General features: G+C 42.5%; 1 protein-coding gene across 1 annotated transcript; it reads right to left on the bottom strand.

Annotated features, from left to right (window-relative positions):
* Nucleotides 1-1,448: 1,448 nt before the first annotated feature.
* Nucleotides 1,449-13,077, bottom strand: tgfb5 (transforming growth factor, beta 5). Its single transcript, XM_085431608.1, has 7 exons — nucleotides 11,593-13,077; nucleotides 9,436-9,599; nucleotides 9,158-9,290; nucleotides 8,956-9,066; nucleotides 7,206-7,386; nucleotides 6,665-6,818; nucleotides 1,449-4,134 (listed from the first exon to the last, which is right to left on the bottom strand). Exons 1-7 carry the CDS (start codon nucleotides 11,951-11,953, stop codon nucleotides 3,976-3,978), a joined length of 1,263 nt encoding a protein of 420 aa, XP_085287734.1. The 5' UTR covers nucleotides 11,954-13,077; the 3' UTR covers nucleotides 1,449-3,975.
* Nucleotides 13,078-14,081: the final 1,004 nt, after the last annotated feature.

The raw sequence follows: 14,081 nt of genomic DNA, 5'->3' as shown, positions 1-14,081 counted from the left end.
TATTAGGAAACTTCACCATTTTTTATGTTTTTTTTTTCATTGTGGCATTGAGCCTCTTACTTTTAACCCTATAACACCAAGTATGTCATATTTGATGAGATTTAGTAAGTTTTTCAGATGTCTGTATCATCAGTGTTATTCCCCCCTGAATAGAAACAAATTAAATAGCACAATAAATCTTTAATTACACAAAAAGTAGCAAATATTATACAAATGATATATATGTAAGTTAATATTTAATTTTTAATCAGACAGTTAAAAAATTAGAATTTTCTGGCAATTATTTCACAGGTCAGGCTTTAGAGGGTTATCGCTCACCACCCAAATGTCATGAAGATGCCACCTGACAACCTCCTCTGTACTCTTAATGATGCGTACAAATATACCTCACTATATATCAATAAAGATGAGGTTTGGCGACTATTAGAACAGGCTCTGGGTTTTCACTAACTTTTGATGCACACCTAGTCATTTTGTTCTGGAAACGGCCTGAAATATGACAGAAACCGTTCTGTTCAGGAACAAGAAACAAGGGTTAGCCCGGGTGTTTTAGGGGAATTTAAAGTAGATTTCACGTTATACAAAACGGTCACATTCATACTCTTGATGTATGATACCATTAATTTCCTTTCCAAACCGATACCAAGTAAAATTCATTGTGGCATCGACGATACTGATCTGATACTTTGTACAAAAAGTTAAAGTTAAAAAGTTAATTATAACTTCAAAATATTTACAGGACATCAGAATACTTGTTCTTATTGTTTAATTATAAAGAGTTATCATATAGAAATAAAAAACCTGACGTTGTGTGTTAATTGATGCTGTTTAAACACATAGATCTTGACATTAAACATGTATATACTTGCCTGGACATTTCAACAAAAACATTCAACATTCACACTTCCCCTCATTCACAGTAGTCCTGTGCCACATCACAAATTTTGGTATCAGTCCAATACCAAATAAATACAGGGCCAGAATTGCAGATATCAGTACCAATAATTTTAAGTTATTCAGGCAGTTTATTGGGGGAGAGTAGTGTGCCATGACTTATGAGATGAATTCTCAATTTGCAAATTCTGAACACATTTTAATCAGTGCTATATCACTGTGATTGTTACTTTCCACAATAATTAGTTAACACAACACACCAGCTTTTCATGTGTTTTGAAACTGGGTTTTTGGAGACCTGGGATGTAAAATAACTAACACAGTTCAGTGGGCTACATACTAAACTTGAAAGAAGCAAAGTATTGTTACAGTCATGCTAGTATCGTTTCAATACCAGAACCAGTGTTGGTATCGTTACTATCGATATTTGGATCGATCCACCCACCTCTAATTCTTACAGTTCACTCAAAAGACTCTGAAAACAGCTCACTTTGCTGTTTTAAGAAAATTTAAGGGGACCTGTTATGCTTATACTCCTTATATCTCCTTATTATTTGTCATTTACACGGTTAAAGTGCTGGATGCTCACATCCAGAGTTTAAAACAGTGAGGTCAGAGTAGACTATATGAATAAAAATAGTGGGCCACACCTCTTAATCTTTGAGTTTAGTGTACAAAATCCAGCACATAGATACGCAGTCTGCCTTTATTAACATTCAGGGGGAAATGGGTCGCTCTAAAGAGGTCACTGAATTCCAGCGTGGTGCTGTAATTGGATGCCACCTCTAAAACGAGTCAAGTTTGTGAAATTTCTTCCCTCCAGCATTTTCCATGATCAACCGTAAGCGGTGTTACTGCAAACTGGAAACGTTTCGAAACCACAGCAGTTCAGCTATGAAGTTACAGACCACGCAAAGATCCAGACCGGGGTCAGCAAATGCTGAACCACCAACGTTTTGCTGACTCAATAACTGCAGAGCTCCAAACCTCCTGTGCACCGGAAGTTTCTTGGCATTGATTTCCACGGCCGAGCAGCTCGTGTAGGTGTAATGTGTCGGTGGCTCAGTGCTTCTGTCCATATATCTATGTGCAAGTAATCCCTGTGAGCTAAAAGCCCAGCTTCACACTGCACTAAAAACCAAGTTCCAGACATTTTTTTTCTCATTTTGACTCTGCGTGATGTCACTGTGATAGAAGGGACAGTTCACTGCTGTAGGCACAGAAGCCCCACCCCTTTCCTGTTTAAACCCTCTATTCATGAGGGACAGCCAATCAGAAGACAGCTGTCTTAAAACAGCTTGTTTCATGCAAAATAAAGTTAGACCCAGTGTCAAATAAATATGGATTATTGTTAACTGAGACTTATGCAAAGCTACTCTAGTAAAAGTGTAAAGCTGGGAATGAGCACAATGTGTAAACTTTGAAGTAAATAAATGGATTCGTTGAATAAAGCGTCGAAGAAAAAGCACTTAAGCCAACCTGGGGAGAGAAGTTTCATTTAATCCACCTGAAGTGAAACATTCAGATATCTATAAGCTGTCGTGTATACTTTTTTTCTTTCTTTTGTTTTTTACAACAGCACATCCTCAAAGTGTTGACCAGAATATTGTTTGAAGTATCCAGTTACACGATTTTATTGCAGGCGATATTTCCTGTGGCGTAACACCAGTGAGAGTATAAAAACCACTGGCCTGCTTAATACTTCTATAACTGATGTTGTTGTCACAGCCTCATACCTACTGGGACTGGACTGCTTCCTATTCAGCTAAAACTTTACTGTCAAGCAGGTTTTCAAAACACATGCATGCATACATTTAAGAAAAGTCACAGAGAGAAGATCTGCTGCAGATGGAGCTTTTTTGTTGTTTTCAGACACAATCACAATAAAATTCACAATAAAACCTCAGGAATGACTTCTGTGCTATCACGCATGACCTCACTAGCTACATTCACGCACAAACAGTGCAGACGTGCACACACACACGCGCCCAGTCGCTGTCTGTCTCGCTCTCACACACAAACCACCGGCATACCAGAGAGTCTATATTTAAAATGAGCCCTGGGGATGTTTTTTTATTTTATTTTATTTTCAGCTTTTAGACATTCTATCAAAAGTGGTCAACGTGAATACTCGGCTGTAGAGAGAGAGTGAGAGACTCTGAGCGATGATAAACATAGGTATGACAAAATACAACCTCAGCAATGAGTCAACAGCTTTTTACATAAAGATAATGAAGGCACATTCAGCAGAGGAGCATGAGAGTGCGATTATGAAATGTTTGAGCCAGACCCGAATAGTTACAAATTTGCTAAGGCTGCAAAATACCACCTTCCAAACTTGCAGCTTTTCCAAATACAGCCCTATCATCCCACGTCTCATTTTCAAAGCCTCTCTTTTCTCCCTCTCTCCTCCCACCACAAATCCCAGAACTTTGAGCACCAGAGAGAGAGGGAGAGAGAGAGAGCGCAACAGGGGAGCGTTTAAATCTGGCGTTCCGTGAGTGGTCGGGTCGGTGTCTGGAAATCTTTCACATCCTGTTTACGGCAGGCAGATTTCAGCCCGGGACCGCAGAGAGCTGGCGGGTGCCTCTGCCTGGACACAGCTCCTCTCTCTCTTTTCTATCTGTTCCCGGCCTCCTTCGCCTAAAGATCTCAGTCAGCCTGCAAACCTTTCCACACCGCCTCCCTCTCATCAACACTTTCAAACCTAAAGCAAACACGTCAGCTTTGCCCCCGCTGCCCGCGGCCGCAGGAGAACGACAGAGGGGGAATCAAACTCCTGATAAAAAGAATCCTTTTCATGCAGCAGGCGCACAGCAACCCCCATTTCATTTTAATATCAAAGTACGGGTTTAATAGAGCTGAGTTGCCGTATTTACAGTGTTCAAGTCAAACAGAAAGTTCCAGAGCGTGAAGAGCAGAAGTTTGGAAGCAAAATCCTGATACTGGAGTCATGTAGCATTAAAAAAATAACATCTCATGAGTCTGAGGTGCGAAGCTTAGTGAACAGAGGATCAGTGTGTCCCCCCCTGAGAGAAGCAGTTTGTAGCTTTGGTCCTGAAATCAGTCCGTCTGCCTCCCTCAGCGGCACTTGCAGGATTTCACAACCATGTTGGAGAGCTGCTCAACACGCGGTGTGCGGCCTATGAAGTACATGATAGTGAGGGGCTCCAGGTCCTGAGGAACGCAGCAGGGTGTGGCGGAGGCCTCGGGGTTCAGCTTGTTGTAGAGGGGCAGAATCTGACCCGGGAACAGAAATGAGCAGATGTTAGAGCGATTTATCCAAAGTTTAGTGCTGCGAGTGATGAATGAACATGCTGAAAAGTGTGAAGTTCAGCCCAAGTTTAAGCAGGGCTGAAAAATGAAGCCAATGTGGTAAGTGCCAGAAACGGCAGTCCATCTAATGGCCACAAACGAGCCAATCCCCACAGACTCTCAAGCTGTTTAGGTCTCTTTAAATAATTTACCTTTTTTAACATCTGCGTGGACATGATTTTTTTTCATAACTGACCTGTTTCATTGTATTAAGGATTGCAGTTCCAGGTCTGAGTGACCAGTTAGTGCCTACTTAGCCTTACCTCTGCTAACTTGTTGGTGCCTTTTGGAGCATTTTTAATGCAAATAACTGACAAATAATATGAGTCTAATAAGAGTAATAAGTTTGTGCTCCAGTTTTAGGGAGTAAAATTCTACAACACTATTATTTTTTTAGCGCCAATTAGCATCTCTCTAGTATCTGTGTCTGAGTGCACCCATACAGTCTTTGAATGCACTTAAATGATGTTTGCTGGCATAAGCGACTAACACTCGGGTTAAAGATTGTGGTGGCCATCATGCTAAACCCAAAGCTTCAAATGTCCCAGTGGCTACCTCTATCTTTTAAATGCAGTCTGTCGTCATTTTGCATGATTATTTTGGTACTTTTTAAAAATGTGTTGGCAAATCTGAAATGTTAGTTTGACATTTTGGGAAATTTGCTTATTTAGAGTTAGATGAGAGGTTCAATGGCACTCCTAATATCAGCATCTGGTTAGTTTAGCTAAACATAACAAAAGGTTGACTGATTCTGTTCACTGGTAAAAATGATATAAACAGCACGTATAAAACTAAATCAAGATAATTCAAAACTTCCTGTTTTATTCCAGTTTAAAAATAACTTTTAATGGTTGTTTTCCAGAGTCTCTACATTTCCCTCACTTATCCAACTTTTCAAGTTTAATTCCTACCAGGTCCGTTTTTTAGCTTTAAATCTTCATATTCAGACGTTAAAATGTAGCTTTCTGTGCATTTTATGTGGGGGATCTCTAAGTAAATCTATAGCAATCAAATCAATTTTGACTTCTTTAAGTACATCCTGTCAGTTTCTCCAAAATATATGCACAGCAAAAGCAGCCAAACTGCCTTAAACTAAAGCCACATTTTGACAGCAGCAAAATGTGTAATTGCTGCAAACTTAAGTTAAAATAAATGTGAAATTCTACACATCTATATTAAAGTGAAGTACAAGAAAGGTGAGAGTCAGTGAGGCTACAGGCCAAGCCCTTCGCTGAGTGAGACGGGCCAGCTGGGTTGCATAAACCTATGTGCTCTTTAACAGGCTTCTGTGAGGTGTCAGCCCATTTATGATGCTGGGGTTAACCAGTGGTGTTTAGCTGCCGCAAACAGCGCGCTCAGGGCTCACTTACGGGAAAATGTCGCCTGCATTTCAGACTTTCTGTACGTTAACGTCAAGCCGAGCGTTGATTGGAGTTCGGTCCAAACCAGAGTGTTTTAGCACACGGGCTGAGGAGGAGCTGCTCAGATTTTTCTGACAATCACAGATGTTTTCTGTTTATATAATTTGGCCGTGTCTCAGCAGCGAGAAGTCTGTCACTGTTTCCATTCAAAATATTCAGCACTAAAGGTCATGAATCTCCAAATTGGAAAGAAATATATGTTGAAAAAAAGAACACATTTGTCCTACTGGAGAAGGTAATCCAAGTTATTAGTCTGAACTAGGATCTCATGAGATATGGGAAGCTGCTAATATCGAGGTATCCACACATGGACTCGGCTAATTAGTAACAAGCCCAAAAACTGCCTATACCAATTCTGTTCTATTAAGGGCACAGATTAAGTTTAATTCCAGCTACTATGCACTAGTGTAGCTTTGCATGATTCCCACTTCAAAATAATCCTTATTTACCTCATGCTGGGCCTCGGTGCAGCCGCTCCCAGCTGTTTTTGCTGTTCTCCCTTTAGGCCAGTGGTTCTCAAACTTTTCCTGGCATGCGCCTCTTTAACTTCACTCCACACACCCACATTGTTTTTCATTAATCATTAACAATAAATAAAAATGCGAGTTGAAAATAACAATCCCACCTGCAGTGGCTCTGTGCCCCCGGGTGTGGCCTGTCCCACAGTTTGAGAACCACCACTTTAACCCAGCTTTCTTCTGATTGGCTGTCCCTTGCAAACAGAAGCTTTAAACTGCAGGTGGGTGGGGCTTCTGTGCTTACATCCATAGCTGTATATTAGGAGTATCCCCTATATTTTGGTTCACAGAGATTACCTGCACATATACTGATCTTATTATCCAATTATTATTCATAATTTAACGGACATAAAGACATTTTTTCTTAGCAAAAGCAAAACATGTCAAATGACAGCTGTTAACTAACCACAATTATTGATTATTAAAAGTCTTTATGGCAAAATTTATAAGAAAGAACAACAAAGATTAAACAGATTTGGTTAGTAGCCAGGTGACCTTTTGACCCCTGAGGCTCACCATGTTGTAGTGGTTGTTGGCGCTCCAGAGGTAAGGACAGTTGCCGGCACAGAAGTTGGCTTTGTAACCTTTTGGCTCGTGGATCCACTTCCAGTTGAGGTCACGCCTGAAGTCGATGTAGAGCGAGCGCAGGCAGCAGCCCTGGTCCGAGCCACTGAGACACACACACACACACACAATATGTAGTTCAGCTCCCACCCTTCTCTTCAGTGTCATGGGAAAATTACCACAGGTCACCATCGAAGAACCAACCATCACATGGTAATAACTATGCAGGGCTGCCAGAGTTTTCCCCTGCAGCGTGAGGTAGTCTAAATAAAACGCTGCATGCCCGCTGGCCTGCAGTCTAAACACAGGGTCAGCGCTGTTAGTTTTGCCGCGCAATTGTCTGCAAAGTGGGTCACGAGGAAAAAAACAAAATGAAACCGAGTGCTCCCCACAACTAGATTTCAGAATTACAAAACTACAAATCTTGGAGGAGTGTCAGCGCTGTCAGTCAGTCGCACTAAACCACCACACGAGCGGCTGGTCGGCGGCCTACCGGGAGCAGGTTGAGGTGTCGATGGCGGCCGCCCTCTTCTTGCGGTTCTTCCTGGCCGGGTTATCCACTCTGTCGCTGGGCAGCAGGGTGAGGATGAGGTGCGGCGTCTTGGTGCTGAAGTCTGCCTGTCCTTTCACCTGACCAGGCTTCCTCATCTGACGGAGCCGCTCATCATCCACGCCTACAGAAGGAGGAATTTTTTTTTTTTTTTTTTTAGGATGAAAAACTAAAACTTTCTGTCTTCCACCAGAGTCTGTGGGCGGACGTCGCTTTGTTTCAAAGCTAATGTGATTTAATTCCTATGGTTTGTGCAATACTCTAAGCATGGGAAATGCTTTCATTTTGCAGCAGCGACTGCTGCCCCTCCCAAAACTCCACGCTGTCTTTCTGCCAGGCCGAGGCATTTAGTTCACACTTTTTTTAAGCATATTTTTTCAATCCAAATATATTTAAATTCCAAGTAAATGCACTGTTAAAAATGCAGAAGATTGTGTGCATGATGTTTTTAAAGTTAGTCAGCCAGCCCCGGTGTGAGTGCCAGAAAAAGTGTTTTTTCATACGCAGCAATAACTACTGAATCTGTCCGTGAAAGGCGCCGTCACCTCTTTGATTCTTACCCTCTAAAGACTCTGTTTTTCTAAGAAGGCAGCAGAAGTAATGTTCTTGTGCACATTTTGAATGTCATTGAACAAATATGACAGAAGTAATATGTAAACCAGATGTTTCCTACAGCAGAAACGATGGTCTGACTCTTTGTCTGACTTCATGGATCGTTTTTTTTGCTTCACTCTTTCTGAGCTACAGGAGCCAGAGCGCTCAAAACAAGCCCCTGCTTGTCTTACATCAGTATCGCAAGTTGAATTTCTTTTCCCCCACGTGTGCAAAAACCTGACTTGGCTCAGTTGAGAGTAAGCCCTGAGGAAAGCGCCATAATTTGGGGGCCTAAATGAAGCAACACAGACAGTCTGGTATTCAGTAGTATCACTGTGTGGAGGAACAGTTTTTCCATTATTCCTGTAAGATAGTGTGTGAGTGATTCATAAATCATTTTTGTTATTTATGTTCACTTTTTTGTGACCTGCTGGATTTTTTTTTAATCTTGTTTTTTTTTGCTGCGCTCATAAATCTTCAACTCTTCCAAATCTGTGAACTTTGCATTTCGCAACTCAAAAGACTGCCAAGACACAACTGAAGTTTCTTAAGTCTTGCTGGCACGCTGGCTGTCTTGCTTAGTTGTTCTTGCGAAAAACAATCTCACGTAGCTGCAGTACAACTAACGATGAATCCCAAACAGCCATCTAAAAACGAGCATCTGCGCAAAGAGGCTGATTGTGCTGATTTTAAGGACATAATCAGTAACAAAATGAAGCAAACAAATGAAACAAGCCATTTTGGCTCTTCTCCTCCTCCTGATTCGCTGCCCCTCAGAAACAGTTGAACAGGGGTGGGTGGGGCTTCTGTGTGGCTCAGAGGACCATATCAGGGACAGCATGTCTCATTGACGTCACTCAGAGGCATAAGTAGCAAAACTGAAACATTTAAATTAGACTGAAGCCTAAAATGTAGTCTCACATGGACTACGTCTGCATCTACCTTTTTAACAATTTATATGACAGAATAAGGAGCATCATCATCATCACTGGGTCCCATCACTGGGTCAGTTCCTGGACTAGAGTGCTTTTAGCGGCATCTGCAGTGCACATAAATGCATGATTATAAAGTCTTTCTATCATAAAAGACTGCAACAGACCAGCAAACAGGGCCTCCAGCTCCTCGCTCTTGTTGGGAACGATGTTGTTGGTGGATGGGACGAAGGTGCAGCAGGGACAGTGGACGCCCAGCTTCAGGCCAAGATTATTCTCTATGGGAGGGAAGAAGGGAAAGAGAAGTGCAAACACTGATGTATGGATCGCAGTGCAAGCTGGTAACGACTCGCTGGTGCTGAAGCTCACCTGGCTCTGACACCCAGTCCTTTACAGTCTCTGTGACCTCCGTAGAGATCCAGGCTCCTTTTGCTTTTGGCTGAACAGTGCGCGAGTCGATGTAACGCTGAGTGGATGTGCTGTCTTCATCCGGCTTTAGCAGCTGAGACAACAAACACACAGAAGGAGCTAGATCCCCATTTCATCGATACATAAGAGATGTTTCTGTGTTGGGTTGAATTATAAATAACAATCTTCTGACTTTAAGATCAAATCAGACTGTCGCTCACTGAGAATAATGGATATACCTGATAGAGCTCCACTCTCTGCTCCGAGGCCCGAGCCTGTGGGTTGGGGGCTCTGAAGATCCTGAACTCAGCCTTGACCAGAGTGCTGTTAGTCAGGTCGACTCCGCTGACGTCAAAGTGGACGACTCTGTAGTGGGGGCTGGGTGCTGTTGGCTGCACCGCATCTTGAGGGAGCAAAACAAAGCACTGTGGATGACTAATGCTCCAACAACATCTCGTGCCTTCACACAATGCTGTATTTATACTATGGGTTAAAACTGCACTGTGGGACTGATTGTCTCGGACGTAATTATAGGTTTTGGTAAAGAGGCTAAATGTGTCGGGCTTATGTTTAATATATGGCTGATTGTTGTGCTCATGGGTTTCCTGTGTGAAACATCCCCAAACACCTAGACAGTTATACAATTATGCACCATGTAATATCAGCAGCACCATTAATCTTCAAATCTTCCAAATAAGATCCATCAACACACCGAGTTTTCTTTCCACAGCTGGTGGATCGACTCCATGAAAGTGCTCTGATGGGGCAGGAAAGCAGAGTGCATTACTGAGGGGCACATCTGGGGTAGTTTTTAGTTTTTAGAAGATGGGATGTGCAGTAGTACAGTGTCTCACAGCAGTAGCTACGATTTAAAACAGCCAGAAACTTCTTACTGACTACTACTACTAACGCTTCTCCTTTTAGGTCCCCCTACTAAGCATGTGGTTTACAGCAGACTACAGAGTAGTTATTCTGTTGTATTTATCAAGAAATATAAATGTTACTTTGTTACTACCAACCTGACACAAAAATACATCGTTTAAATTTATAAAACATAACACAGTTTAACAGGCATAAAATAGCATTTTTGCAACAACAAGATGCTTTTCCAAAGAGCTATTAGTTGGCCTATCTCAGCAAGCTGTGCAGCGTGTCCTTGAAAAACTGAGGAAATTGGACAAGTGGAAGACAAAAGACAGCAGGTCTACAATCTGTCTGCAGGACAGGAAAAAATCCAGCCTGACGTAGGACCTGAGAAACGGACCTGGACCTTCGGTTGATCCATCTGCTGTTCACTGTAGACTGATTAGAAATAGTCTCAGTGGAAGGGTGGCTGTCAGGAAGTGATTTAAAGGAAGGGAAACATGGAAAAAAGGCTGAGTTGTACAAAATTATGAAAGAACTGGACTGAAATTCAGTGGCAACAGGTCTCATGGAGTGATGGATCCAGATCAGACCTCAGCATAATTGAAGCAGCGTGGGATCATCCCAACAGACAACGGAGCAAAAGACAGCCAACATCCAAACACGATCTTCGAATGTCTTTCAAGGAGCCCTGAGAAGCTTACCTGAAGACTGCTTAAATAAATAAAAAGAAAGCTTGACGAAAAGAGTTAAGAATAAAGTAGTCATACCAAATATTGATTTTCAAGCACATTAGAATAAATACTTTTTTTCCCCAAGTACGGTAAAATATAAGGAACTGAAGGGTGGCTCAGGACTTTTGCACAGCACTATGGGTTACAGTAGTTGCCAAAATATATATATTAATTAAAAATGTCACACTTGCTGCTTTCAGCTCTTTTTGTGTTAGAATTTATTACAAATATTTATATAAACTGATAATAAATGGTGCACAGAGAACCTGCTATATACGTAGTTAAAGTTGATAAAAGCAGGTAGTTTATAAAGCTTAGTTAGGAGACTGAACTATTAAACCAAACAGGTTAATCAAAGACAGACTCACAAAATCAGATACAATATTCAAGAACTACTAATCCATCAGCAGTCAGAAAATCGTTTTGTTTTTTAACTTAGATAATTATCAGTCACTGCTGCTATGATATGGGTGGAGGGACTGTTCAGTCTGTTCAGGATGCAGGACCTGAGGAGGTTCAAATAAATCTCTCATGAGGGGAAAACATGCACCTGATTTGCTATTTAAGAGTTTAAAAAAAAGAAAATAAAACATGGCAACATTGTTACTTTTTCGCTGTAATTCACTGAGATTCAATTACATAATTAATGCTCAACAACAGCGAATAGAGGCCTCTGTGTTTGTTTTACCCGGATGGGATTGGATATTCAGACGTTTCAAACTAGTACATACTTTCATTCTTCTAAAGTGACCACTGGGGACCCCGGGCCACACATTGAGAACCCCTGTCAGGACTCACTTGTGTCGGTGCGGGGGGGCAGCATGTCGATCCTCTGCACCTCTTTGGCGTAGTAGTCCTCCTCGCTGCTTTCGCGCTCGCACGCGGACTCGGCCTGGCGCGCGCGCTCCTTCAGCAGCTCCCGCGTGCTGTTGTACAGCAGCAAGACCTCCGGGGGCACCGAGCTCGGTGGTGGCACGTCGTCGTCGTCATCTGGAGGGCTGCGGATGCGGAGCTTGCTGAGGATCTGACCGCGCACCGCCTCGATGCGTCGAGACTTCTGCGCGTCCAGGTTGATGGACTGGCAGGTGTTGAAGCCCTCCACCAGGAATACACCGGAGAACCGGAGCAGCAGCACCAGCGCGAGACGGGGAAGCCACATTGTCCGGGGAGGTGCGAGGACGGAGATAATTCAGCGCAGTGGGCTCTGACCAACAAGCTGCGTCTCCAAGCCAAGCGCGCAGAAACGTGTGCGTAAAATGATTTAAACTGCGAGACTGAGGGTGAAAACCGAGCCTTTCTAACTTAGATCAATAAACTATTTTGAAAAATCCAGCTCTAATGTGTTAATTTGGTCAAAACCGCGTCATGTAAAAAAGGAAAACCGCATCTGCTGATTTCACACTTCTGATTTTGTAGTTTTATAACATTTTCATAGATGCGCCAAGCACCAAACACACAAGGACGCATTATTTATTCTTTAAAATCTACATTTAACTTACTGCATCTAAGAATAAACGGCTGTTTTAATTTAAAAAGAAAAATATAAAACTGCAACAAAACACTGTAAAAATGTAAAAATGAAGTGATTGGAAATTTCTCGTGACTCTTCAGGTCCAGTCTGGTGCGCTCGGAGAGCTCTGGTGTCCCTTGCCGCCGTGCGCGCTCTCTCTTCGTGTATAAGTGGCGTTTTTTAACGAAAGTCTGTCCGGAAAGTTAAAACGTTATCTCCGTTTTCCGCCGTCCATCCTCGGATACGCGAACAGCTTTCAGGAGAACAGAGTCGTCACAAGAGCTCAGCCCATGTCGCAAATCCTTCAAACAACAACCTGAGCGGAGCAGTTTACCGAAAGCAACAGAGCTCCCGTGCCTTCACCCCCGAAACACCCATGTGTGGAGCAAAAGACTGTCCCATATCCGCTTCCAGAGAATCTAGCTACAACTTGGAAAACCTAGTGAGGTCCTCCCATTCCCCGTTATAGGTAAACAGTGAGCGGGCTGTACTGAAACGTAGAAAAAAATGTGATTTATGTTGGAAAAAACACGGTGGGCCTGTTAAACCCCTCATATAAACATCTAAACACGGAAAAAGTCAGACGACGTAAAAATACATGACGCAGAAAACATAAGAAAGAAGTCCTTGTGCTGTGAGTTAAAAAAAAAAAGAGAGGAAACTTTACAGTGACCTGCAGATCCCAAATTAAATGAGCTCCAGCCTGGTGAACGCTGGGCTGAAAGCTCTGCTGAAGACACACAGACCTGCTGCAGGATGTTACTCCATTATTCTGCAGATCCTCTGTGAGAAACTCTGAGACTGAGACAGAGAGAGAAGGAGGCTGGAAGGGAGGGAGGGATGGTGGTGGTGGTGATGGTGGGGCGGGATGCCACCAGAGTGAATGCAGTGTATTATTATGTAGGTAAAAACCATCTTCCTCCCTCCAGAGGAGGCACACACACATAGCTGCACATTTTGCAATTATTTTCTCCACAAAAATTCACCACCCTCTCCCCGCAACTAAACCGCTCCAGAGGAGTAGCTCGGCATTTGAGGAACTAAATCTTTACATTACCTTTGCTTAATATGTGTAAAATAGCCAAATTATACATGTTTATAGTGTACACCTGCCACTTTGTTAGATACACGGTGTTAGTACCATGCTAGACCACCTTTTGTCTGCAGAGCTGCCTTAATTCTTCGGGGCAAAGATTCAACAAGGTGCCGGAAACCTTATTCAGAGATTTTGGTCCATGTTGACGTGACAGCATCACACAGTTGCTGTTGATTTGTCAGTTGCACATCCATAATATGAATCCTGTTCCAGGACATCCCAAAAGTGCTGTGTTGGATTGAGATCTGGTGAGCGGGGAGGGAATTTGAGTACAGAGAAGTCGTCAAGAAAACAGTTTGTGATCCTTCTGGAAGCAGCCATCAGAAGATGGGTTGTAAACAGATGGACATGGTCAGAAACAATACTCAGGTATGCTGTAATGTCTACATAACATTCAAAGTGCCCAAAGTGTGTCAATAGAATACCCTCAACACTATTACACCAGCAGCAGCAGCCTAAACTGTTGATACACAGCAGGATGGATCCATGCTTTCACATCGTCTCCAACAAAGTCTGACCCTTTCATCCAAAGGTTGCAGCAGAAATGAGACCTATCAGAGCAAACGTTTTTCTCCATCTTCCATTGTCCAATTTTTTTGAACTCATTTTATTCATAGTTTAATTTTTCTGTTTATAGATGCTCCCTTGCATACCTGGGTTGTAATGAGTAGTTATTTGGGT

This window comes from Copadichromis virginalis, linkage group LG2 (assembly GCF_057382275.1).
Source record: "Copadichromis virginalis isolate Kocher_CV1m ecotype Utaka linkage group LG2, C_Virginalis_male_GT1.1, whole genome shotgun sequence".
Taxonomy (NCBI): Eukaryota; Metazoa; Chordata; class Actinopteri; order Cichliformes; family Cichlidae; genus Copadichromis; species Copadichromis virginalis.
This window is presented reverse-complemented; position numbering and strand designations above follow the sequence as displayed.